We start from the raw sequence: 23989 nt of genomic DNA, 5'->3' as shown, positions 1-23989 counted from the left end.
CAGAAAACTAATTGAAAAAATGGCAATAAGCATAGCATTTACCAATCACTGCTCTTGAAGAAGCAAAAACCCTAATGTACGAGATACCCCAGTGGCATCATGGAGTTTTACAACCCTACCGCCATGTTTGTTTTATGAAAGAACTGTGATCTATATTCACGATGAACAGTTGCCCCGTTGAAGCACATTATGTAATTTGCTGCATGGGTATTGAGTCAGTACAGTGTCAACTGGAATATTAATGTTCATCTTCTGCCCTCTAGTGGTCTTTAAAAGCAAAGCAAGTGCTTGTGTAGCAGATCATCATATATAGTTAATATATAGTTAATAGGATGGTTGTACATTTATTGTATCACAATGACAGCGACTGTCCTCTATGTACCGTCCATTGATAGATGGACATAGCGGCTTCACTGTATAGAATCCAAACCTTGTTAACTGGAGCGAACAGAATGTCCCCATTAAATGTTTTGTTTGTGTAATTTCCATCCCTTTAAAAATACCTTTTAATTTCACTCTTCTCAAATAAGTCAAATGTCCTTTGGATAAAAGTTTAATTCACAAAAATACATTGACCAATATAATGAAAATGTACTAAAATGTACTTTAATAATCCATAAAAGCTGGAACATCATTGACAGAAAAACACAAGAAGCATTATTAGAGTTGGTTTAGTATAATATATTTCAGCTTCAAGAGACATAGAAATCAATCCTTGTTTTTCCCCATATTTCTTCTATAAAAAGGCCCATTTTTTTTCTGAAGCATTATTATGCAAAAAATGGCATTAGAATATATTATGGGAGCTATGAAATCCCAGTGACTGAGTATAAAATTAAGTCACATCAAAGAGAGATATCTGCAGAAGAGAAGTCCATGAACAACAGGGCGAACAAAGAAAAAAATATAATAAAAATAATAATACATATCATAGACCTTGATCTATCATCACTGACATGACAGGCATGGACAATAGGTGTATGGCTATAAAAAATTTCTCACTTTTCCACTTGATTTCACTTGAAAACATCTACACTTAATAACTGATGCATTTTTTTCATGCTTGTTTTTGAAGAATATTTATAATCATACAACTAAAGAGGTCAACTTCCATGTCTCTCAAATACGATATTGATATTGAAAAAGATGAAAAATACTGAAGTTCTAACGATGTTTTCCTTCTTAAAAGCGGTTGTTTTCATTTTGTCAAACCGCCAAATTAAATGAAACTAAGGGGCTGCTCCCTGGCCACGTTTTGTTGGCTCTTGGACACTTTTTTTTATTCGTTCAGAGGCTTTGCTGCACTTTTATTATCATGATCAACAGTTTGTGGCATTTTGTTTGTTGGAGCAAAAATGGAGACTGTCCAGTCGGGGGTTCACACTGAAACTGAGACACAGAGGAGGGTCCTCAAAGGTGAGAGACCAGAGTCTTCTCCCTCTCTCTCTCTTACTGTCCTTCTCTCACTCTCTCTTCATTCTCTCATCTCTCTCTCCCCATCTCTCTCTCTCGCTCTCTCTCATGTAGATCATCCTCGTCTTTGATAGGAGCAGTTCAGTCAGCTGATTCACCGTTTATGGCTGATGGAGGGAGGGAGGGAGGGCGGGGCTGGGTGGGTGGATTGGGTGGCGGGGAGGTTCGGGGCTGTTGGAATGCTGGCACGTTCCAATCAGGGCAACAGTTCTTCATTACAGCATTTCTGCAACACAGCATAGAGGTTTGGTTAGTTTTAACTTCATCATTCAATGATCAGCCCCAAGCTCGCCATCTACGAGCTGTCACTGCCCTCTGCTGGCTGTTCAATGACAGTACATCTGTTTAAATCAATCCCATGAATGTTGGAGGAGAGAATGGAAACAAACAGCTAAAGGTAAAATTGAACTTCTTTCACTCTTTCTCCTGCTGACAGCTTCTCAGAAAGGCTCCTCCTCTTGCACGTTTCGTTATGGAAGAGGAAGTAGTAAACATTTCAATGTGTGTGATGAAGCCGTAACCTTGAATTCAATGCTATACCAATTTAGCAGTTCAATGTTAAAAGTTACCCTCAGTATTTTTTACCAAGCTATTTGCCCAACTTTTATAAAGTTTTAACCTCATAGGTTAAAGTTTAAGACCAGTTCTTGAGCATTTCACATAACCCAGGGTCTTAAATAAACAACTCAAAAATGTCCTGAAAAGAAACAAATTTCTGGATTTCAGAGTGTCACTTCCAGCCTCTTACAGTCTGAGAGCAGGAATTGAGGCAGGCAGTGAAAGAGAGAGTCCAGAGGGATGAAGAAGAGCCGTACACTTAAAGCTAATCCCTTATCCCTGCAGACACTTTCAGGACAAACAGGAGTTTAAGGGAGCTCTGAGTGAACACCACTTTATTTTGTTCACAACTTCTGACAAGTTGCTGTAATTCACAGAACGGGGAACACTCCGTCTGATACTTTCCAAATATGCATATGAGACTGTCTCCTTCAGGGATGCTGAGAGAGAGGGTACAGGAGCACTGGTGTGTGTCTGACTCCGATACGGACCCACACGGTCATCATTTCAGTGCAGCCACATCTCACCGAAGTGACTCATTCTGTGGTCGTGCCGTATTCACATCCCAGACGAGGTACCATAATTACTTGTTTCCCACTTGTAAACAGTGTTCACTTCCAAGTTGTAATTACGTCTGGGGAATGTCAGGTTTTTCGGAAAGCTGCTGTGTATTTAACTTGCCGACAAATAATAGAGAAGTGCAGGTTCATGAAAATGCAAACGAGTAGATATTGTGCTACATTACACTCGCATACAGTAGCCATTAATAGCTTTTTCTAAATTATTGATACGGCTCTTACCCAACGACATGTGTGCTCACCACATGGGAATCACGGGAATCTTTCCCATCATTACCTTCCCTCACACATGATGTGAATGTGTCACTGGTGCAGCTGCTGTCGGAAACCCTCTCTGCTCAGCTCGACAACCCAGCGCTGCTTTTAGCAACGCAACTAAAACAAGGTTTGTGTGGAGCCTATGGAGAGCAGTTATCTGATCAAATCCCTAATGGCCTCGTTTTTACCAATAGCAAAGCCGGAGGGTGGAGCATGGGCGAATTAGAAATAGATGTGAACATATGCATAATCCTTCAAGCGCATACCCAGCACGTTATGGGACGTCTGGGAGGTCGGTGAGGGCGTTTGACCTGCCTCACAGTGCTGAGTAGGAGCGTGGTAGGGACAGACTCTATTCATTCATTTGATTTGTAATAGCAGGAGAAGCACAGATTTAAGACCTAGATTTTAAGTATTCCTGATCCAGGGCCATGTTAAGATAGTGATAAATAGTGGTATAAACGTGTTACTGTTGCTCTTAGAAGTCAAAATATCCTGACATGCATCATTTGCAGCTGGAGTAACATCCTGCCAAACTTCTGAGCGTCTACATCAAAGTATAAAACCTCAGTTACCAAGTCTATAAACTCTAATGGCAGCATCAGGTGTTAAGGTGATAAAACAACATGGGGCAACGTCTGACTCCAGACCATGAAAATAAATAAAGTCTGTGGGGAAATGAGGCCACCTGTTGCTTTATCTGCCCCAAAGACTCTGGAACCACGCAGAGAATTCTGAAAAGAGCATTCTGGAATACATAGTCAAACATTTAAATCTTTAAAGAGAGTTACATTTTTACAACCAAGTGGAACATATATACAATAGTGACCCTGTACTGTATGAGGACAAAAGTTACTCAACTGTAAATACTAATATTCAGAATTACAATAGTCACAGTATGATCTCAGGAAGTCCCCGGCAATTTCTCCCCCAATGAATTCAGTAAAATCAGAGACAACCTGTAACTTTCGAGGTCAACAATCTGGAAAATGGCCACGAAGTGAAATGTCCCATGAACTTTCTCACTCTACCCCATCCGAGACTGGCACTGTAGCCCCTCTCCCAGTGTACAGGGTTGCTCTGTGGTGAGCAGTGGAACAGTGAGGCTGTAATCCCATTAGTGCTGGTTCATTGGGCTGGCCAGCGTGTGAACGGGGGCATGGGGTGGGAGCAGACACCGCCCTAGGGTCAGTTAACTGAGGCCTCCCTCTCACACCCTCCGGATCTCGAACTGCCCAACACAGATGGATTCAGATGAGGAACACGGTGGGTGGGTGGATGGCTTAGCGACCCTGATGGCTGTTTGGATAATCCGGTGTTATCAGTCAAATCTATTTTATTTCCTCCTGAATTGAAAGTTAAAAGATACTAAAGGAGATTAATGTAAAATCTCTGTGGCGGGCTGGGCTGAAATGTGTTGACAGAGATTGTAAGAGACTTAGAAATGACCGAAACACTGAGGAATATAAACTTGTAAACTGTGGGTTGACCAGCTACACCCTTTTTACAAGAAAATCCCCCTGGTGAACAAGAAAGACTTCGTACTACAGATCCAACAGCTGTTTTTGAAAGTGTGACTTCATTGTTGAGCAATTTGCTTGGTTATTTCAGTTTTTCATTCTACTCATTCATCAACGACAGCACTTATTTATTATCATATACTTTTATAAATGTTTTTTTTCCCTGAACCAGACATGACAGTTTCTGCAGAACTTTCCAGAAACAATAATACATATTTAGGTTCATAGGAGGAAACAGTGAACCCCTCCACCACATATGATTCAAAACAATGTGATACCTAGGTGAGGAAAGGACACATGCTGCTCCATGTCAAAACATAATTTGTCCACTCAGAGAGAAACATCGTCTTCGGCTGCATCGGGACCGAATCCCTCAACATCATAAACAAGAGCCAACGACTTGCTCAAGGGCGCTTCAGCACAGTTCACACCCCCAGAAGTGACAGCGTGTACTGACGTCCTTCAGCTGAAGGCCGAAGTCTCCCTCCTCGTTCTGCCACCCCAACCATTGGTCTCACACAACAAATCCAGTGGTGGTCTAACAGACTGCAGCTAAAACTGAGGCTGCCACCAGATCTCCAGAGAAGCTCCAGTCTCATCAACAAACAGACCAAAAATGTGTTGAGGCCACTTAATAACACATTTTGTAACTTCTTCAAAACAGACAAACAAACAATCTTGCACACTTCACACACAGACAGACCAGGTGTGCGGCAGAGTTTCAATTACTCTGCCTTCATCAACCTCCTTTGCCACTTTCAGTGTAAATCTGTGTAACATACTGAGTGCCATGTCAGAAAGTGTGCGTCATTATCCACCTTTGAATGATTCCTCCCACTGAGACACACATGAGAAGGTAGTGTGAACTAGTGTGGTTGAAACTGTGACAGCAAACGTTTCTTCCTGACACTTGTGTGTGACCACAGGAAGCACACATCAAGACTGGCGCCACCATTGTGGAACCCAGTAAGTTTCAAGCATACTGAACCCTCTCGGCTTCACTAACTTCAATTTTCAACAACACTGACGCCCGACTCCGTTATCTCCACGCGAGTGTGGGCGCACATCATAAGACCTCCGAAGATTTCCTCAATGGACTGAACCTGAAGTCATGTTTGAGCGGAAACTATCCACAGCAGAGGGGAAACATTCTTTCTTCGACTTTACATGTATGTTATATATAAAACCCTACAGGATTCTTCCACACTGCTCTTACCAAGTTAACTATGCCTTTATTATTACTGGCAGAACTGCAAACCAAAAATAAATACTTATTTGTGATATTTTTGCCATTAGAGGGACTACGTACTAATGTGTTGAAGTATTTTCATTTGTCAGGTATTTAAATTAGCAACAAAGAAAAAAGGCATTACACGCAGCAAAATATCTGTAAACTCAGAAATATATATAAAGGCTGTTTGGACAGGAATAATTTACAGGAATCAGCCTTCTGGTTTACTGGTAGTTCATGTTTTCACACTTCCTCAGTATCAGCATCCTGCTAAAACTACCCCAAACATTTTTGAGAAACGATTCAGATTTTTCTAGGAAACAACCCGACAACAGACCAGGATTTCCTCAGATCAAAGTATCTGCTGAGCTCTGCTGAGTTTCGTATTAAAATCCAAACATCATCAACAGTGACTCATTCATTCAAACAGTAATGATGGCTAAAGCAACGTAATGAAAGCACTTCGCACTTTTGAAAGCTGTCTCAGGGATGTTTGCTGGTAAATCACCAGCATCAGCCTTAGGAAGCCAAAATAACCTGACAAATCCCACATATGCAAACAACTGATTCATCATCACATGGACTAGTTCCTCTACCAGAAAAAAGTAACTGTGTCCACATCAGCCGGCTGCACTTGGAAAACTATTCACAGAAAGCCCTTTCAACGAAACCCTAGGTCCAGTTAAATGAAGCCAGGCCAGGTGAGGTGTGACTATGTGCTGACTTTATTAGGGATAAACTGACCCTGTTAGTTAGGGTCAGCTATCTTACTTTTAGCAGCTGTTACACCACCAGCAGCCTGGGGAAAGGACTTTTCTTTCTGAAAGGTTCCCTGTAAGGTTTCTTCCATTTTCTTTCAAGTGTTTAGGATTCTCTTGTAGAGATTAAGAACGGAGAGTAAAAACTTTTCACAAGATGTAATACCAGTTTCTCTACATTGGTGTAAAATATAGAATTTATATATATAAGATCCTTTTTAAGACCCCACCCATGAAAATCATCATCACATCAGGAGAGCAGGTGGCTCAACACAACCACACTTGTGGCGAGTGAGCTAATAGCTAAGAAGCTATGACTTCATTGAAAAAGATAATTTGAGAAGGGGATGAATATGTTGCCGCTGCAGAGCTGCAGCAACCGAACTGTACCACACTGAAAGACAAATCAAGAGATGTCCTGTTTTTGTCTCTGGCGGGTTCTGGCCCAGTGTGTCTAGTTTTAGCTAAAACCAGCTGTGAGTAGCATGATCATCACAACCATCCGATATCAGACGCCTCACCAAAGAGAGGCAATTCCAACAATCTTAATAGATACGTTATAGTGGTATATGACTTCAATAATCTGTAAAATGGCAAATAAATGTGACTTCTGCACGCTGATAACAAGCTCAGAAAGTTATAAATAATAAAATACAACTCAGGTACAAAGAATCATTAGGCTTTATGATTAATGTTATGCATTTTAGGTGAAACACACACACACCTGGCTCAGAGCTGCTGCAGGGGCTGGAGGGGGAGTCTCTAAAGCAGGACACAGTTGGATTTCTTTTTCGCCTTCTTCTTTTCCACTGGCGTTTTCCTATTTATCTGTCTGACCAGGTCATAGAAGATCTAATAGACACAACAAAACAAGAAGAGAAAAAACATCAGTGGTTACACAGTTGGGAAACTCACCCTTCATTTTCGTATAACACAAAACACAATGTTGCACCTTAAAGCGTGTGTAGTGTGTCACAGTTTACACACAGTTGGTTTAACAAGTGGCAGGTTTCATTAAAAGTAACTGAGCTCATTACTTCCGACATTGTTAATAAAAAATAGATTTGTCAACTAAAAATTCTGCTGATGAGGTTACTCTCACAATTAAACGACTCCCTGACAGTTTGGGTGAATGTCGGATTGTGCTGGTGTCTGTTTACAGTGTGGACATGTTCGTCATACTCACATCGAGGACGTTGATCTTTGACTTAGCAGAGGACTCTAAAAAGGCACAGTGGTTCCACTGTCTGGCCAGGTTCTGGCCCTGCTCCTTCCCCACAACACGCTCATCCTCCAAGTCGCACTTGTTCCCCACCAGAATCATCGGCACCTGAAGACAAAACAAGAGAGGGAGCATGAATATTTGAGGAAGGTTTGTGATATTGAGTTAAATTCGGAACGGCAGCGATACTTAATCTTTTTGAAGTGTTTAATATTCTGAAAACATTGTGACAAAATGAATTAATCCATACAGAAAGAAGAAAAACAGCAGATCTGAGTAAAAAATGCTGATCAAACACAGATGTGTGACTTTTCTTTCAAAGTCGTTAACCAAGTCTACTAAAATAAATAGAGGGGAAGAAATAGCGGGAGGAAAATTAGTGAGTCGATAGTAAGGTTAAAAAAGTAAAGCTGGGGTGGAAAATGAGCATGAAATAGTAGATGGAATTCTAGCGGCGCAAACAAAGCGAGTGAGACAGATTCATATCAACATTAGCACATGTTTTGTACAAGTGCCAAAACAATAGCCAAACTTTAGTACAAATACCTAAATCATTCTTTTTAGATCCAAATATGACCACAAGAAAAATGTTTTTCGTCACCTCAATGGTCTAGGACATATACCAGGACATAACCCTTGTATAAATCCCATCAGCTGTTCTTAAGTGCTTATGACGACACTGTACCAATTCAGTGCTGGATCATTCTTCTTGAAGCATTTAGAGCCAATGAACACTTCCTGCACTCACGCACGGGGCTAGACAATTAATCGAACATTAAGGTCATTATGCAACTCTTCAAACATAATGACTCGAAACAGCCCTAGATTCAGTCATTCAGTGTGGTCAACAAATGATGTCCTTTACTCAGGCAACCGCCCACCCGGTAAATGTATCACATGTAACATTAGAGTTTGTGAAGGTTCAGCGCGAGGCCTGGGACGTGCAAAAATATCTAACAATATCAATAATAATAAAAGAGCATGTCTACAAAAAGGGAAGCACATAATAATTAATAAGGTTAAGTAGCCTGTGCATTTCAATCAGAAGCCTGGATGTGGGAGGGTCACAGAGACTATCAAGAAAAATCAATCCATCCCTCGGGCAAAGCCAAGGAAATCATTTAGGTTGCAAAACATTGACAAAAGAGATTAAAAAAATCAATAGGAACTTGCAAGGAAGGTAGTTTCTTTTATTTTTGTGTGTGTAGAAAGGAAATCCTCCCTAACTAATGCTGAGAACACAACCGTTGACATGAAGTCCAGCTGGTTTTGGAATCTTCCAAATACCCTGCACTTCTTCTTTTGTGCTCAGATGTTTTCACAACCAAGGTCAAAAAACACAAAAAAACTTTCTGTGGAAGAGGGGAATAGTCCGGGCAAAACTTCAGCTCTTCAAACTGTCACATCGAGCATAGCCGGAGCAGTCAGGGTGTCGGGATGCGGCTCATCCTGCCTGCTGTTTCCTGACCGGCTATCTAGGGAGCACGCTGGCCTGGAGGAAGCCGGGGCAGCCCCGCCCAGCCAGGATAACATCGCTTTCCTTCCTGAATGTTTTCGAACATTTCAGCTGGATTGCATGTTCTGGCTGTTCCCTGGAATTACATGATAGTGTGAGACTGTTTGTTTGTGGGAGCCTGTACGTTAATTTTGGCCTGCCATCCATTTTTACATTTAAACCGTGCTTTGCAAACCTTCCACAGTAAAACCTTATGACAACATCCAAGCTTTCCAGAGGTCCACCGGATATTTGTGTTGTGTGGTGTAGCTACACAAAGCGACAGGCTTAATCAACTAGTGGAAAACTTTGCATGCAGCACATCAGGTTCCAATAATATCAGCTGGGGTAATCTATTTGTGGTGGGCCAGCAACAAATAAATCTCTGCATGGGAAATCCTGCCTTCAATACCCTCTTCTGATCCAGAATCTGCCCCCAGTTGTGTCTTGTGCTTTTGGAAAAACTAGGTATATATGGTAGTATCCAGACATGTACTAACTTGCTCAAACTTCAGTCCTTTTCCCACCCATAGGCCACTAATGTTAAGAGGTTGTATTTGACAGTGGCCACATTCCTAATGGCACTTTTTGAAAGTATAGGATGAATATTCCAGCGTCTTTTTTGCTTCCTTCTCTTGCTCTCTCTGGGCTGTGGGGCAGACGACAGGAAACTGCGATGTTTAGATTAACCCCACAGAGGTTGCTGCTTGATGTTTGATATCCAAACAAGCCTTTGCACTGGACTGCTGAATGGCATTTCTCCCAGAGGTCCTGGGAGAACCAATGGTATGCCCTCCCAACACAAACTATGGGCCAAGCTGGGATGAGAAGGATGGAGCGAGAGGGATGAAGGTATGCAAGGAGGGAAAAATATTCAGTGTCAGCAGCACACAAGGCAGCATTAACCTACTTGAGGAATCCGCACAGCCACAGAGAATCTGTAAGCATGCTTTTAACATGCTACAGACAGGTCCTATCGTGCCCACAATGGCATGCTACAGACTGGATTGCAGGAACACAGGATAGCGCAGTATAGATTAGTTTAAATGGATGGAGTCAGTTGCTCCAAATGCTGTGGTGAGTCACAAGCAGCGAGTTGGGCATTACTGCCGTCCTACTCACAGAAGCAGAAACAGAAATGGCCCAGAAAAAGTCATAGGACCTCTCTTACATAAGAACTGTGGAAGCAAGAATGGGAAGGGAGCTTCTAACATTCTGGTTACTACTATTCTTCCCGGCTTACGACTTATTTAAGGAGATGGAATTTGGTGTTTAACGTAGAGTCATAAAAACACTTGAATTGAGCTTGGCAATATTAGGGGCATCTGTTCATTTTGACAGCTTTGCAGTAAATGGTCCATGGCAGAGTTGAGAATGAGAACAGCTGCAGCAACAACCAGACTGTTCAAGCTTTCGCTCTTCAATAGTATGAAAGCTCTAACCAAAAAAAAAAAGGAAAACATGTTAAGCATCTCCTTTGGTCGTGCATTCCTGCAAGGGGCAAAGAAAGATAAACAGATGTCACAACCATCATAGGTAAGGCTTAAATCACCACAGGACTGATAGCTGACGGAGCGGACATAATAGCTCGATAAAAAACTAGGGATACATTCAGAAGGAAGCAATAGAGAAGAAAAGGGACATTAGCCGTTTTCTGGCATGTTGATGAGCCACTGATCCTGCAATCCATCTGTTAGCCTAAGGCTAACCTCAGCTCTCTAACCACGGAGGCTCTAATGAAGTACCACAGCCTCACAATCCAGTGTGTTTTTGATGAGCTGAGGCTTTCCTTGCATCCCTGATGTCCAATCACCCGCACAGAGTGCCAGACCACAGTGAGGCCACAAAGCAGGCCATAGAGAGCCGGGAGAAACACAGAGCAACAGGCAGTGAAAAGGCCAGTCAAAACAGAAAGCAGAGAAGCTTACTGGAACTGATATAGAGGAAGGGTACCAGGAGGACAACCGATAGAAAAGATGAGACAGAAAAGATGCAAATAGTGTAAAACCCCTTCGGCAGGCTGCAGAGGCTCCTCGAAGATGGTTGATGGGGAACAGAGGGGAGGAAAGAGCGAGAGAGCGAGGGTTATGGTAACATTCAATCCCTCCAGAGATCACCAAAAAAGGGCATCTGAGATCCTGCTGACGCACTGCCCCATCAGAAAGGGGTTGGAGGGTTTACTCACTACAACAACCTCGCAATTCACCAGAGATACAGAAAAATGGAAATGTGCTGCTGATAAACAGTGAAGCAAGAAAATAATTACAGGAGACCTGCTCCTCTATGTTTCCTCCGCCGAGGAGCTGACTTGAACAGTAAAACCATACTGTTCAAAAAGCAAAACTTAACGCTTTAACATCTTCTGCTGAGACATTGGCCTACTTTTAGTGGACTAAGCTTACGTGTGGGGCAATTCGGTTTCCATGTCAAACACAGCTTAAGTAAACAAACCACAGGGACCTCCAGGACGCTAGTTTCAGCTAATGCTATGTTATATGCTGTACAAAAGTTTCACTGCGTGCTTTAGCTTATTGTTTGCACATTAGAGACAAGGCTACAGAAATACCACAACAGCGCCTGCTTTATGTCAAGGTAATCCAAGTTTGTAATCACTGGCATGAGATGCTGTGATTACAGTGTTGAATGGTATCCATAGCAACAGTGTGATCAGCTCCCTGAACAATGTAGGCGGCTGACAACAGAAATAAGGCCTGTAACCTGTCTGCAGTATCTTCCAATGTTTCTGGTGTCAACAACCTATTCGGACAAGACGAAATAAAAAGTGTAGAAAAGGTTATGTGAAAATGAGGAGGAGTTAATGTAAACATGCTTGTGGTGCTTGAGTGTGCACACTGTGTACTTACATCCTCTGTGTCTTTTACTCGTAGAATCTGTTCTCTCAGGTCCTGGAGGTCGTTGAAGGTGGACTGTGCTGTGATGGAGTAAACCAGGGCGAAGCCTTGGCCGTTCTTCATGTACAGGTCCCTCATCGCTGTGAACTGTTCCTACACGGCAGACAAAAACAAAGAGGAAGAACGGGGCATGAGCTCTGCCATCTGCATTTTATATACTATTTAAGGATTTACCGTCAATATCATATAACACTGCAATCAACAGGAACTCATGTTGGTGTGACCTACTCAGTACATATAGTGAATGTTCAAATCAAAACTATTGGTCAGTTTGTTATTTTTCCAAGAAAAAGTGTGAAACGTTTGATAATTGTAGAATCTGCAATGGATGGCTTTGCTTTCTTTGTCTTTTTTTTTAAATGGTAAATTAAAAAAACTATTTGGGGTTTGGACTGTTTTTCACAGAAAACATGCATTCTCTTAACTATTTGCAGATGTTTTTTGGACCATATGCTTATTAGAGGAGATCTGAGGATTAGTTGCAGACCTGGTTGATGCAGAAAAGATTTTTTCACAACATTTCGCAGGACACAATGACGGCAACCTGCATATAGTATCAGACATTCTGTACGCAAGCAGCTTATCATCACTCTTTTAGCAAACTTTGCTAGTTTTATATAAAAACTAGCACGGCTCATGAAAATCTTTGAATACAATTTTAGGTTATTAATGACAATAGAATCTAAATGTATAAGTATATAAAAAGTATTCATCTGAACCAGCAAAGTTTTGCAATCAAGGTAATATTCTTCTATCAGTGTTTCGACCTTTACTCTCAATGGCAGGATCAATACAGTGATTTAGCAATCATTACAAATCGAACAGCTGGATATTGACAGAGCTTTCAGTAGCGAGGAGTTCACTTACTGTGCCTGCTGTGTCAAGAATTTCCAGCATACATTGCTGCCCATCTACCTCCACTTGCTGTGGAGAGAAGGAAGAAACGCATCATCAGAGTGAGATAATGTAAGAGTTAACTTCAGGTCACTGGGCACATCATAGTGCATCTTAACATTCTTGTAAACAATAAAGACCAACAGTGACAAATAACACAGAGGACAAAAGAGAATAAAAAAGAAAAGAAAGAGAAATAGAATAAAAGAAGAATTAAAAAAAATATAAAAAAGATGGGAAATTATACGAGAGAGCGAGAGAAAGAGAGAGAGAGAGAGAGGAAAATATCATGACGTGAACTTGCAGAGCAGCTGCTAACAATCATCTCATTCCACGCCAGCACTCGCGGCCTCTCCCTCGCCACTGTCACAGGACACTCACCTTTCTGTACGAGTCTTCTATTGTCGGGTCATATTTTTCCACAAAGATTCCCTGTACGAACTGAACTGTCTGCAAGAGAATACACATAGCAAGTGGACGTCAGATCACGGCAACCTTTTTGGGCGACAAGAACAAAACGTCCAGAGGCAAATATGGCCACGTGCCATGTCTTCTAGCTTCTTACAACAACTGGAATGAGTATGTTGAGTTTGTTCATGGAGGTGATGGTCAGCAGAAAGAGTTAAACTAAACCCAGAGTACACGTTAATTTCCCCAACATGTGTGACTACATGCAAGTGAAAGGTTTGCCTTAAGCTACATAAAGCACTGTGCTTAGTGGCAGATATACATCAGGGGTAGACTGAGTTCACATGATAAAGTCTTAAGATCTAAACAGATCAGCCTTGCAGTCTGAGGGATTAACCCAACTTTGACACCTGGTTAAAGTTAGCTATGCAGAACATGTAACATTTCACAAACACGCATGTGCTACTGAACATCTTGCAATGACAATAAAATAGTTTGATATCTGCTCAACATCTATCCATGCAAAGAATATGAGACCTGATTAAATATGTAATGTGGGATTTACGACTGGATGGCTTAGAATTGGCCAAAAAAGAATTGGAATCTGAAATTATTAAATTTAAAATCCTGCAGCAGGCATAGCTAATATATCAAAAGACAAAAACATATTAGTAAGGGGACACAGGTAGGGAATTAAGAACAGGACAGTTTTCATCTGTGGTTTTATGTCTTACTATATCACTGTCCATGGTTTGCTTTAGTTGTTCTACCACATGCCTTTCTGAAAAACCTAGCAAAATATGTTGCAGTTTCGTTGACAATTATCTGACAGTGTGCTAGAAAGGAAGAGAGAGCGGCAGGAAGGGGGTCAGGAGTGTGTGGATACTCACCAGAGCGGACTTGCCCACACCTCCAGAGCCTAACACCACTAGCTTGTATTCACGCATGGTGGGATTGTTTCACCGGACAGCCCAACGGTCTGCAGTGGACACACAGGGAGAAAAAAATGGGACAAGCAAAATGAGAGACGTTAAGTAAAGTGAAACAAAATTAAAAATATGTTCTGCTCGTGTTAACTTTCTTTGTGAGCAAAACAAAGACATTAACCCAGACTGGTCTCTTAAGTTTTTCCCACTCTAGAAAGGAGGGATTCTAGTCATTCCTGGAGGTTATGGACAAGACGCAGCACAACAATAGAGGGAACACCCATAAGTGGAGCTGCTTCAGGGTGGAGGAGGTGAAGAGTATGTGACCCCTCTCTAACACGAACCAGCTGTGATGTGAATGAGTGTAGGGGGAACTGAGGGGGAGATAATACATGGTTCTGGCAGATATTCCTCCGAATGACACCATCATTTGGACTTTCCTCACCAGAAACACACCCTGCCGTCTGACTTTTAGCCACTCGCCCATTCCTGGGATTGTGTAAAAAAAAAAAGAGTAATTTAGACTAATGACAGAAAGCAGCTGAGGGAGGAGGATAGCTGTGATGGGGAGGAAATTATGAAATCATAGGAATATCCCTTTAAGAGAGGCTCTGAATCACTGGCACACATTGTGGCGCAAAGTCAGTTGAGTTAGCCAACTGGGTCACTACAAGCTGGGCTACAAATACAAAGACTGAGGTTAAATTGTAGCTGGGTGAAGAAGAGGGCGATTTCTGATTCCTTTTTATATTAAATCAGATTTCCGGCTTACTACAGTTTCAAATGAGTGATTTCGTCTACAAAACATTTTCAGCTCTTTGAAATTTAGAAATAATCCAACATGGTTTGAAATTGGCTGAATAGTAACCCTTCAAAGAAGAAAAAACAATCCTATTGGATGACACGTTTTCACTGCAGAGTTACAAAATACTCGGGCTGAGCTGAAAGCATCAAACCTTCAGCTGTTGCCATGGTAATCAATGTCCAACATCCGTATTTGACTTATGTCATGATTATTGTTTCATGTACAGTAAGTACAGTAACATGTGTATGTGTACACAATAGCCTGGCTTTATTAAAAGAACATTAAGAAACTTTTTTATTTTAAAATTATAGCTTCAAAATCATTTTGATTGGAAGCAGACTTAAAATAGGAAGAATAATACCTCTTTCTTTCCTATTCTGTAACCCCAATACATGTTGTTACGCTATTGTTCCTGTTCTTCTTCTATTTAACATTCTCCTGTAAGAGGAGTCTCACCGAATGAGTCTGTGGTTTAAACTGACAGGCTCAGCAACTCTACTTAACTTGCTCTAACTAGAGGTCGCTTTTTCCCAATACCAGCAGTCATGCAACAATAAATTCTGACCAGGTAAAACGTAATGCATTGATAGTCATTGGTTCCATATCAGTTTCATTTTAAAGTTTTGCTGGAGAGGGATCAATTTTAAAAGGGACGAAGAGAAACCTGGATTTCTCACAATTTACCAGCACTAACTATAAAGTAGCTTTGACCAAACAAAAGAAAACAAATATACACAATCTTATGGAGCAGAGAACAGCTGCCAGTAATCACATTGGGAAAGATGGAACCAGATTTTGTGCAGGTTGAAGATGATTAATCCTATTAAAATAGATTTTATTCTTTTAATTGACGAATCAACTAAGTGTTGTTGAGAATGTCATACTTTGGTACCACATCTGATTCAAGCTCGACATGTGGTTGTTTCCTTAACTTTCTTCAAGAATTAGTGAAGTGGTTTGGCACCAGTTATTCTTGTGTTCACACCATTCAACTCATAGCTTTAAATTTAAATCAACCTTAGTTTTGTAAAAAGGAGTCTTTATACTTCTGGGTCCCTGTTTGAAAATGGCAGCTTGTTGGCATCAAGACCGTGTTGAAAATCAGAAGCGGGCTCAAGTTAAAATGGTCCCAAAAGAAGACAGCATAGCCTTGACCGATAAATCAACTCTTTTCGCAAAACCTTTTTTTTAGCTAAAATCAAAAAGCTAATCGGCAGCCACTGTGGGAAGCAGATGATCCCCTCCTACACTGTTCTCTTTACTGCACACTCCATCAAAACACTCAGGGGAGGTGGACATAGGACTGAGGACCTCCAACTTCAATCACAAGCAGTGACCATGTGGGATATGAAGCCCGGGCTGTGAATAATTCATATTCACTAATCCTCTAAGCACAAAGTGAAGTTCTGCTCACACGATTAGGGAGGAGCCATTGGAAGGAGAAGAAAAGGAACAGGGCTGCACAAGTGCCATGCAAACAGTCCACGGCTGCACTTTCATGTAAACAATCGAGTACAGAGTCAAGTGCATGCACAGTGTCACATACACAATGTCACACAGACATTGTCAGACTCAGATTTAGGGTAGGCCTCACTTGTCAGCTATGTGCACATCACATTTCTTTGTGCGGACGCTGTGGACTGACCCCTGCTGAGACAGATGACATCAGGGGCCCATTCTGTGACAGTGGCTGTTAAGATTATTATTACAGTATGTGACTGCTTCAAAGAGTTCTTGAAAAGAGGACATTTGCTAGTCTAAAGAGTGCCATCTTTAAAAATACTCAGGAAGGAAGAGCAGAACTGAGGTATATACAAAACACCAAGCTAATTCATTTTTTGCCTGGGAAAGTACCTAGATATTTCTAGAACCCAGCTTGGGCTCTAGAAATGGATGAGGGCCTTTATTACCTTTTACAGACTGAAACACTAAAAATAAATATTGTCATATCCCCATTTTCACTTTAGTATGCATTACTTTTTATATATTGTTTGTAACTACAGGTTATAGTTTAAACTGATTATTTTAACCAAATCAATGATTTTATTCCTCGGCTGTCTGGAAAACAACTTTTTGGAGAAACAAGCTGAGCAAACGTTAATGGCCACAGCAAGCCCAGCAAACAGAGTTGGAGTTGACACATTTTTAACATGAAATTGATTTATTCTGTGTTTTCACTGGATTTAAATCACCTGGTCTATTTGTTTTGGGGAGGAGGAGACCTCTGTGGATAATTCAACCCATGAAAAAAAACTCCACAACATCTGGACCATAAGTTACCCGAGTAACAAGCTGAGCAAACGTTAGCACCATCTCATCTCACAGCCCCCTCCAGGACGATTTTTCACGCTAAACTGCTTTATTGTGTGTTTTTAGTGGCTTTAATAAATTAGACTTCAGGACGAGTAGTACTGGAGGTGCAGCAGGAGAGCACCCACAAAGAGGGCTACCTCTAATGTGGAGAGGTCTGTTGAATCCAACATCGGAACGAATCAAACCAAGTGGATGGTATATTTACATTAAAAGAAGAAAAAACTACGTCCCCAGTTATTGTGCTGATGGGTTGTAGATCAGTTCTTCAACTGTTGTTAACGCCTCAAGAGATTGAAAATGAACTGAGAGGTTGCAGACCAACATGTTAATGTAATTTGCTGAACAACAAACTGTATTGGTTGGAAACATCAGCAACATGCTGAAGCATCTTGAATTCCATGTATTTGATGCTGTATTCATTCCTAACGGAGCAGCACATCCATTGTAGAGGATAAATATCCTAAACTAAATCTGCTTTATGTTATACTATGTTATGTTAGCACAACACAGGAAGGCTTGGTCAATTTGTTCTCCAAGTAAAATATTCTCTCATTTCCCCCTTAGAAACTTTTTTTTTAAAAGTGCTATATAATTTAAGTAATTATTATTATCGATATTGACGGACAGTTGCAATGACATTGGAAAACTGTGAAGACCTTTTCCCACAAACAAGTGATCTGTAATCCTTAATGGGAAATCGATAGGACCAAAGGCAGAATGGATGGTTGCACTGGTGTTGATAAAAACTTCCAATGAGCAGAAGCAGCAGTGAAGGTTTTCTCAGCTCAGATGCATTAATCCAGGCTTTCAACAAGTGGCAAATGAATTGCTCTAAATGCCAGCAAAGACATAAATACCACCTTCTTCAAACCTAATGACATTATTGATCAAGACAAATTCTGCTAAATATTCAGCAAATGAATGATCCCATATCCTTTGATCCTTTGACCAAAAGGCAAAAACAGAACCGGGGACCAGATGCTCTTGTTCTGGCATCTATTCTGTGCTTAACACTTACACCACCTACACTCAATGAGAGTAAAGACAACGCTGTACTCTCATTTGCCTGCCTACACACTCACGATGCACATAAACACGCACACAAAAGGCCATTTAAGGACATCTCCCTTTAACACCAAACGTCTCCCTGCTTCCACTGCCTTTTCACTACACACTTCATTCCCGACCAAACAAACTCACACACTGTGGCCAGTACTCTGCTCTCGTAGTAACCCTAGCAAATAAGGAGCGAGGGAAAGCCACATGCCACAGCAACATGCTCCACCATGACATCACTACATCACTCACCCTCTCCAACCAAAGTTATGCATCCATCTAAGGCTGGAAATTGGACGAAGTGGTGCTGCTCGCAAGAAAATGCAGCGAACGTGAGGCTGCATCAACTATAAAACTCAAAATTAGAGAGCGGGAGGGGACACAGCTAAACCGCAACACACAGAATCCACTATTTCCTGTTCTAGCGAGAATAATCCGATAGCAACGAAGCTGTCACAGCGACTGACTCAGCAGGCTGTATGATTGGCAGCTGCCCTCTATATCTCCCACCCAATGCGGATTGGTGAAGCTGCACACATCCGCTGGTTAGGCCAGCAGCATGACACAGACCCTAATGGCATCTTCTTATTTGCTTGCTTGTTGACCCACAAGGCAATTACAGAAGCATCACTGTTAAAAAGTTTATCCCTTTGAGGTTCAGAGATAGAAAAACTCAGGGTGAGATACAAGTTGTTCTGGGTAGGCGTTTTTAAATGTTGATAAGCTCCTGGTTACTCATTACCTCCACCAAAACCACAGGTCACGTCACTTGTTTACACTGAGCTCAGCATAAAGAACTTTAGGGGAATAAACCATGTGCCACTGACAGCAGAAAACCTGTCAAGTAGAAAAGAAGGAGCAGCACTTATTTATTTCAGAGTTATTATTATTATTTCAAAATAATATCCTTATAATTTCTGAAACACTTCCTGGAAACATACTCAGGATTTCCAGAGCCATGTCCTTCAAATTACTATTCCATTTAAACCAAAGTTAAAATGTATTAAATTTGCATTTTATTATTATATATTATACTTATTATTCAACTTATTCATTTGTGCAGACTACGGTTATGGTTTATCTTACAGCTCCATAAAATCCAGTTCATTTCATAATAATGTTCTGAGATGTTTTCATGCTAAATGTGTTAACGAGCAAACATTTAGCACTGATGATGACTCAAGTTTCTCCAAATAAATGAATGATTTATAAATATTCACTGCAGTTTAAATTTGTTTCACGGATATTCATTACATAAAATAATGAAAAATAACAGTATCAGTCTCACTATTTACTGTAATTACAACTACCCTACTTTTTTCTTACCAGGAAACTTTCAAGAATCTATTAGAACGAAATAATTGACCTGTAAAATAAAGCGTTATTAAACCTTTACTCTGCATACATTAAACTATCGGATTTCCTGTCACCGAATCACACATTTTTGCATGTTTATGCTGACCTGCGGTGCCCTAGGAGACTGTCTAATTTGGCAGTTAATGTGAATTAATTAACTGAGAGAACACAAGCTAAACTGTCTCCAATTTACCTGCGATTAGTGTCAAATTATATACTCCTCAGGAAACTTGCTAAGGAATAAGGAATTTACAAGCTTGTTAAATAAAGTGGTACCAAGACAGTTTATAAACGAAGAAGCAGTACGTTTTCAGTGGCAAGGAATGTAATTACATATTCTATTAAGCCAATGTATGTGAGATAGATACCACCAGAAAACATGTATTCAGGAAACCAAGACTTCTGAGTAATCAGGATGTTTCAAAATCTGAATTCAAGGGAAAAGACTCAAAGAGCAGTTTCAGTCATCAAACTTAATGCACAATCTAATCTATCCTAACATGAATTTAAAAAGAAGTACCTAAAATAACCCAATGTTCCCCTTATCTATCTGCATCTGCCTTATGTCGCTTTTTTGGCTAACCACAACCTATGATGACCCCATTAGTCAGAACCAGACTGCAGCAAGGCACAAGAAACTTCACTGGGACTTAACTATGACAAAGATCTGTAACTGACAAACACCATCAACCGAATGCATCTGTGTCGCTGGGGCCTTGACCTGTAACCACATCCTCTTTCCAGAGAGCAAGAAGGCTTCATGCTGATAGGATGGAAAAGGAGTAGCTGCCTACTAAAATAGCCTCTTCCAGTCTCTGTTCCTGTTCAAGACTCCAGACAGCAGGGCATGTACAGAGAAGGAGGAAAGGAAGTGGGTGTGAAAGCTTGTATCTCATCATCGAAACATGGGTTGTGGAGACATTTTGGGGGAGTGAGGATGAGGCAGCTGCTTGATTTCTATCAGCAGTGAAGAAACGACGACTTTGATATCGTTACACTCATTGCAGACATGTCTTTTTACACTTAGGCAATGTGAGGCCATTTAAACTGCAGATTGGATGGTACTAATAAATGCTTCGTGACCATACAGTCCAATGTGAAAGTCTGATGTAAAAACAACGTACTGTAAAACAATCACATGAGGCTGTGAGAGCATTTGCTACAGGAAGCTGCGGAATTAAAAGTTAAAAGTCAGCACGCTGCACTGTCACAATAATAGTAGTTTTAGTTTAAAGGCGTGTAATGTGTCTAGACAGCCTGCAATTGGATTCACAAACAAATTGACTTACAGCACAGTACCATCTGATATTTTTCTGGCCAGGCCCTGCTGGATCATCTTTTATCAATAAAGTTGTTTGAGGATTTGAGTTCACACACTTTTCCTGTTACACACCAGCTCCGCAGCAGAAATAAACTGGACCAGGCAGCTAAAAAACACACACACACACACACACACACAGCTTGGAGCCAGACATGAGAAAGTGACTTTAGCTGCCTGGGTTATCTCGCTGTGAATCCAGCTAATTTGCTTGTGGCAGCAGCATATGTTTATCACTGCAGGTCATGCTAAATCCCTGCAATCTGTGGCTGTGAATGCACCGCAGAGGAGCAATCAACACCGCCGCCTATTATCACAACCGGAGCTTCCCCTCACGATTAATCAAACCGTTCATAAAGCCCTCTTACTGATAAACCCTTTAAAAAATACCATGATCTATAATCCAGGCAGCCGGGGGAGGGGGGGGGATCTGCCCATCAACGATCCCGCTACACGGCGGCATCCACGCTAAGTCCCGTTATCAAGCTTGTTAGCAGAATGCCGCTAACTAGCTAGCTTTAAGTGCCCGAGACGGGCCGACGCTTCGCAAACCGCTAGCCGAGGCTCGTTAGCTCGTTTGCTAGCTAGCCGACACATTCCTGTCCTCGGCGTGTGACACGAACGCAGCACGGTTTTCAGAAACCCGACACAACCGGTCACATTTCGCGGCTTTGACACCCGGCGGCCCCGCCAGCTCCCCGAAACAACCCGCATTCCGGTGCTATTCGCCGGGGAAAGACGCCGCTGCCGCTCGCTTGCTAGCTGCTACCTGCCCTTCCGCCTGGCCTTGACTAGAAAAATGGGAGTGCTGCTCACTGCCGTTCTGCACTGGGGGACAATTCCTCTCGTTTACCCGACGGATAACAACACTCGTCCCGCAGCATTTGCCCGTCGTCCCGCGGGTGTCGAGGCTCCGTGCGGCGGCGCGAACCGTTGGTTAGTGGCCGCTTCGCCGCCTCTAAAGTTGGGTATTTGCACTCACCGTTTGTCGCTCGCTGTCTCTCGCCGCTCCGCAAGTGTCAGTTTGCCTCCGGCCTGTGTGCGCACACACGTCACTCCCCACTATTTCTCATTTTTCTTAAAAGGCCATGGCACACGAGACCCGGCGTGTGCAGGACGGGGGAATGTCCAGTGCTTCCAGACACACACACAAGCTATGGTTTTCATTTTCAATAAATGCATTTATAACCATGTGCACTTTTCTTCTCTTCTAAAGGACAGGTCTAGTAATAGCACAGTAACACGAATCACATTAACAGAATACACCCACTGATGGTTTGAGCTCATAGTTGAGTATTCTGTGTCTTTAGATACAACTATTAAGAGTACACACCTCATATTAATAAATGAACTTTGTACAAAAAGAGGGTAAATCATGATAGAAACACAGTATAATGATCCACGGAGATGCAAACACATGTATAACAGAGGTCGGTTGTAAACCACAGCTAACTTTGCAATAAGGGAAACATTGTGATTAATTTTCCCACTTTTCAAATGTATTTCTTTCATACATGTGTAGTGCACATGAACTTAGGGTGCCAGGCTACTATTAGCCTTTTATCTACATTACTATAATGAACATTATTTTGTATGTACTTCCTTCTGTATTTTAACCTTTAGTTTTGCAGCACCCTGTTCTTTGTGTTAAAAAGTGCTCTGTTGATGAGGTTATTATTATGATATGCACATATCCACATATGCACACGTGCATGCTTTGGGAATATGGATTCGTTTTGGATGTAATGTGTTGTTTTGAGTCAAGGCTGCTCCACCCTGCAGTCACACTCGAAACAGCACCAATTGTGCAATAGTTCTCTGCTTAAAATAGTTACTACATGAATAATTGTTGTTAAACCATACAGTGTGCAGCCTTTATAGAAATCTGCTGAGTCCACCAACAGAACAATCTTTTTGACTATTAACCGTTTCAGTCAATTCTTATTTCAAACACCATGTTATTACATAAATTGAAATAATAACAGATTCACTGATGCTGATAATAATCCTTAGTTGGAGCCCAAAGCATCACACATTCTTCAGAGATGAGCTGCCCTGTGGTTTTTAAATCTGTCACACAGTGTAAAAGTGCAAAATTGTTTGAATATCTGAAATTGTTGTGTTTAACCGTATCTTAATAACGGATCCTGTATCCGACCAAGAGAGTTGATATCATGATACTGGTGCTCCATGAGCCAGAGCAGTTCTCCTCTGGGTTAAATCCACATCCAGTCTCAAGACTAGAAGCTTGTCTCATTCTGAAATCATGTCTAAACAAATCTGTGAATGCTTTTTAAGAGAAAATGCCAAGCAAACACATTTGTGAATATCAGTAAACACAAACAATCACAAATAACAAACAAATAAATGTACATTATTGACATGAGGGCTTACATCATGATGAGTGTAAATCACCACTCTGCTTTTTTTTGTGTTAGTCACAAACCTTAAAAATAGGTTTGCTTATATTTAAACATCACACCCACTTGAAGGACGGGTGACTGTCTGGTTGGGAAATTTGCGGGGGAGTGAAAAAAGGCTAACATAGATCATAAGACTAATTATAAAATAACAGAGAAGAGGAAAGAACTAAGTCCAAATGCCACAATTTGGGAATTTACTGTTATGAGTCTTCTGTAGAAGAACTAATTATGTCTCAAACAATTGGTCAATTAAAGCATCAGATAAAGTCTCAAGTTGCAAATCTTCTTAGGAAACTTTCGATTGAGTGTCTTCAATAAACCACTCAACCATAAAAAATATATTGAACATTTCCCTTTCAATGGGGAAATAGTGTTTAATTACATTAGAACTCAGTCAAAGCTCATATAACTGTAAAAGTTAAAATGGCAAAAAAGATTACTCCTCAGTTTCTCATATTTAATATTCACTTCTCCTTTTAATCTTA

General features: G+C 41.1%; 1 protein-coding gene across 3 annotated transcripts; it reads right to left on the bottom strand.

Annotated features, from left to right (window-relative positions):
- Nucleotides 1-535: 535 nt before the first annotated feature.
- LOC133969369 (ras-related protein Rap-1A) lies at nucleotides 536-22206 on the bottom strand. 3 transcript variants are annotated; one of them, XM_062405796.1, is made up of 8 exons: nucleotides 22064-22206; nucleotides 14198-14286; nucleotides 13281-13349; nucleotides 12873-12929; nucleotides 11958-12098; nucleotides 7563-7706; nucleotides 7101-7228; nucleotides 536-1699 (listed from the first exon to the last, which is right to left on the bottom strand). In XM_062405796.1, exons 2-7 carry the CDS (start codon nucleotides 14252-14254, stop codon nucleotides 7139-7141), a joined length of 558 nt encoding a protein of 185 aa, XP_062261780.1. In that variant the 5' UTR covers nucleotides 14255-14286; nucleotides 22064-22206; the 3' UTR covers nucleotides 536-1699; nucleotides 7101-7138. The 3 variants fall into 3 exon arrangements, with proteins under 3 accessions (XP_062261780.1, XP_062261797.1, XP_062261789.1); XM_062405813.1 differs by lacking the exon at nucleotides 22064-22206 and adding an exon at nucleotides 21935-21955; XM_062405805.1 differs by lacking the exon at nucleotides 22064-22206 and adding an exon at nucleotides 18660-18764.
- Between the last annotated feature and the right edge of the window lie 1783 nt (nucleotides 22207-23989).

Source organism: Platichthys flesus, chromosome 2, assembly GCF_949316205.1.
Source record: "Platichthys flesus chromosome 2, fPlaFle2.1, whole genome shotgun sequence".
NCBI lineage: Eukaryota > Metazoa > Chordata > Actinopteri > Pleuronectiformes > Pleuronectidae > Platichthys > Platichthys flesus.
This window is presented reverse-complemented; position numbering and strand designations above follow the sequence as displayed.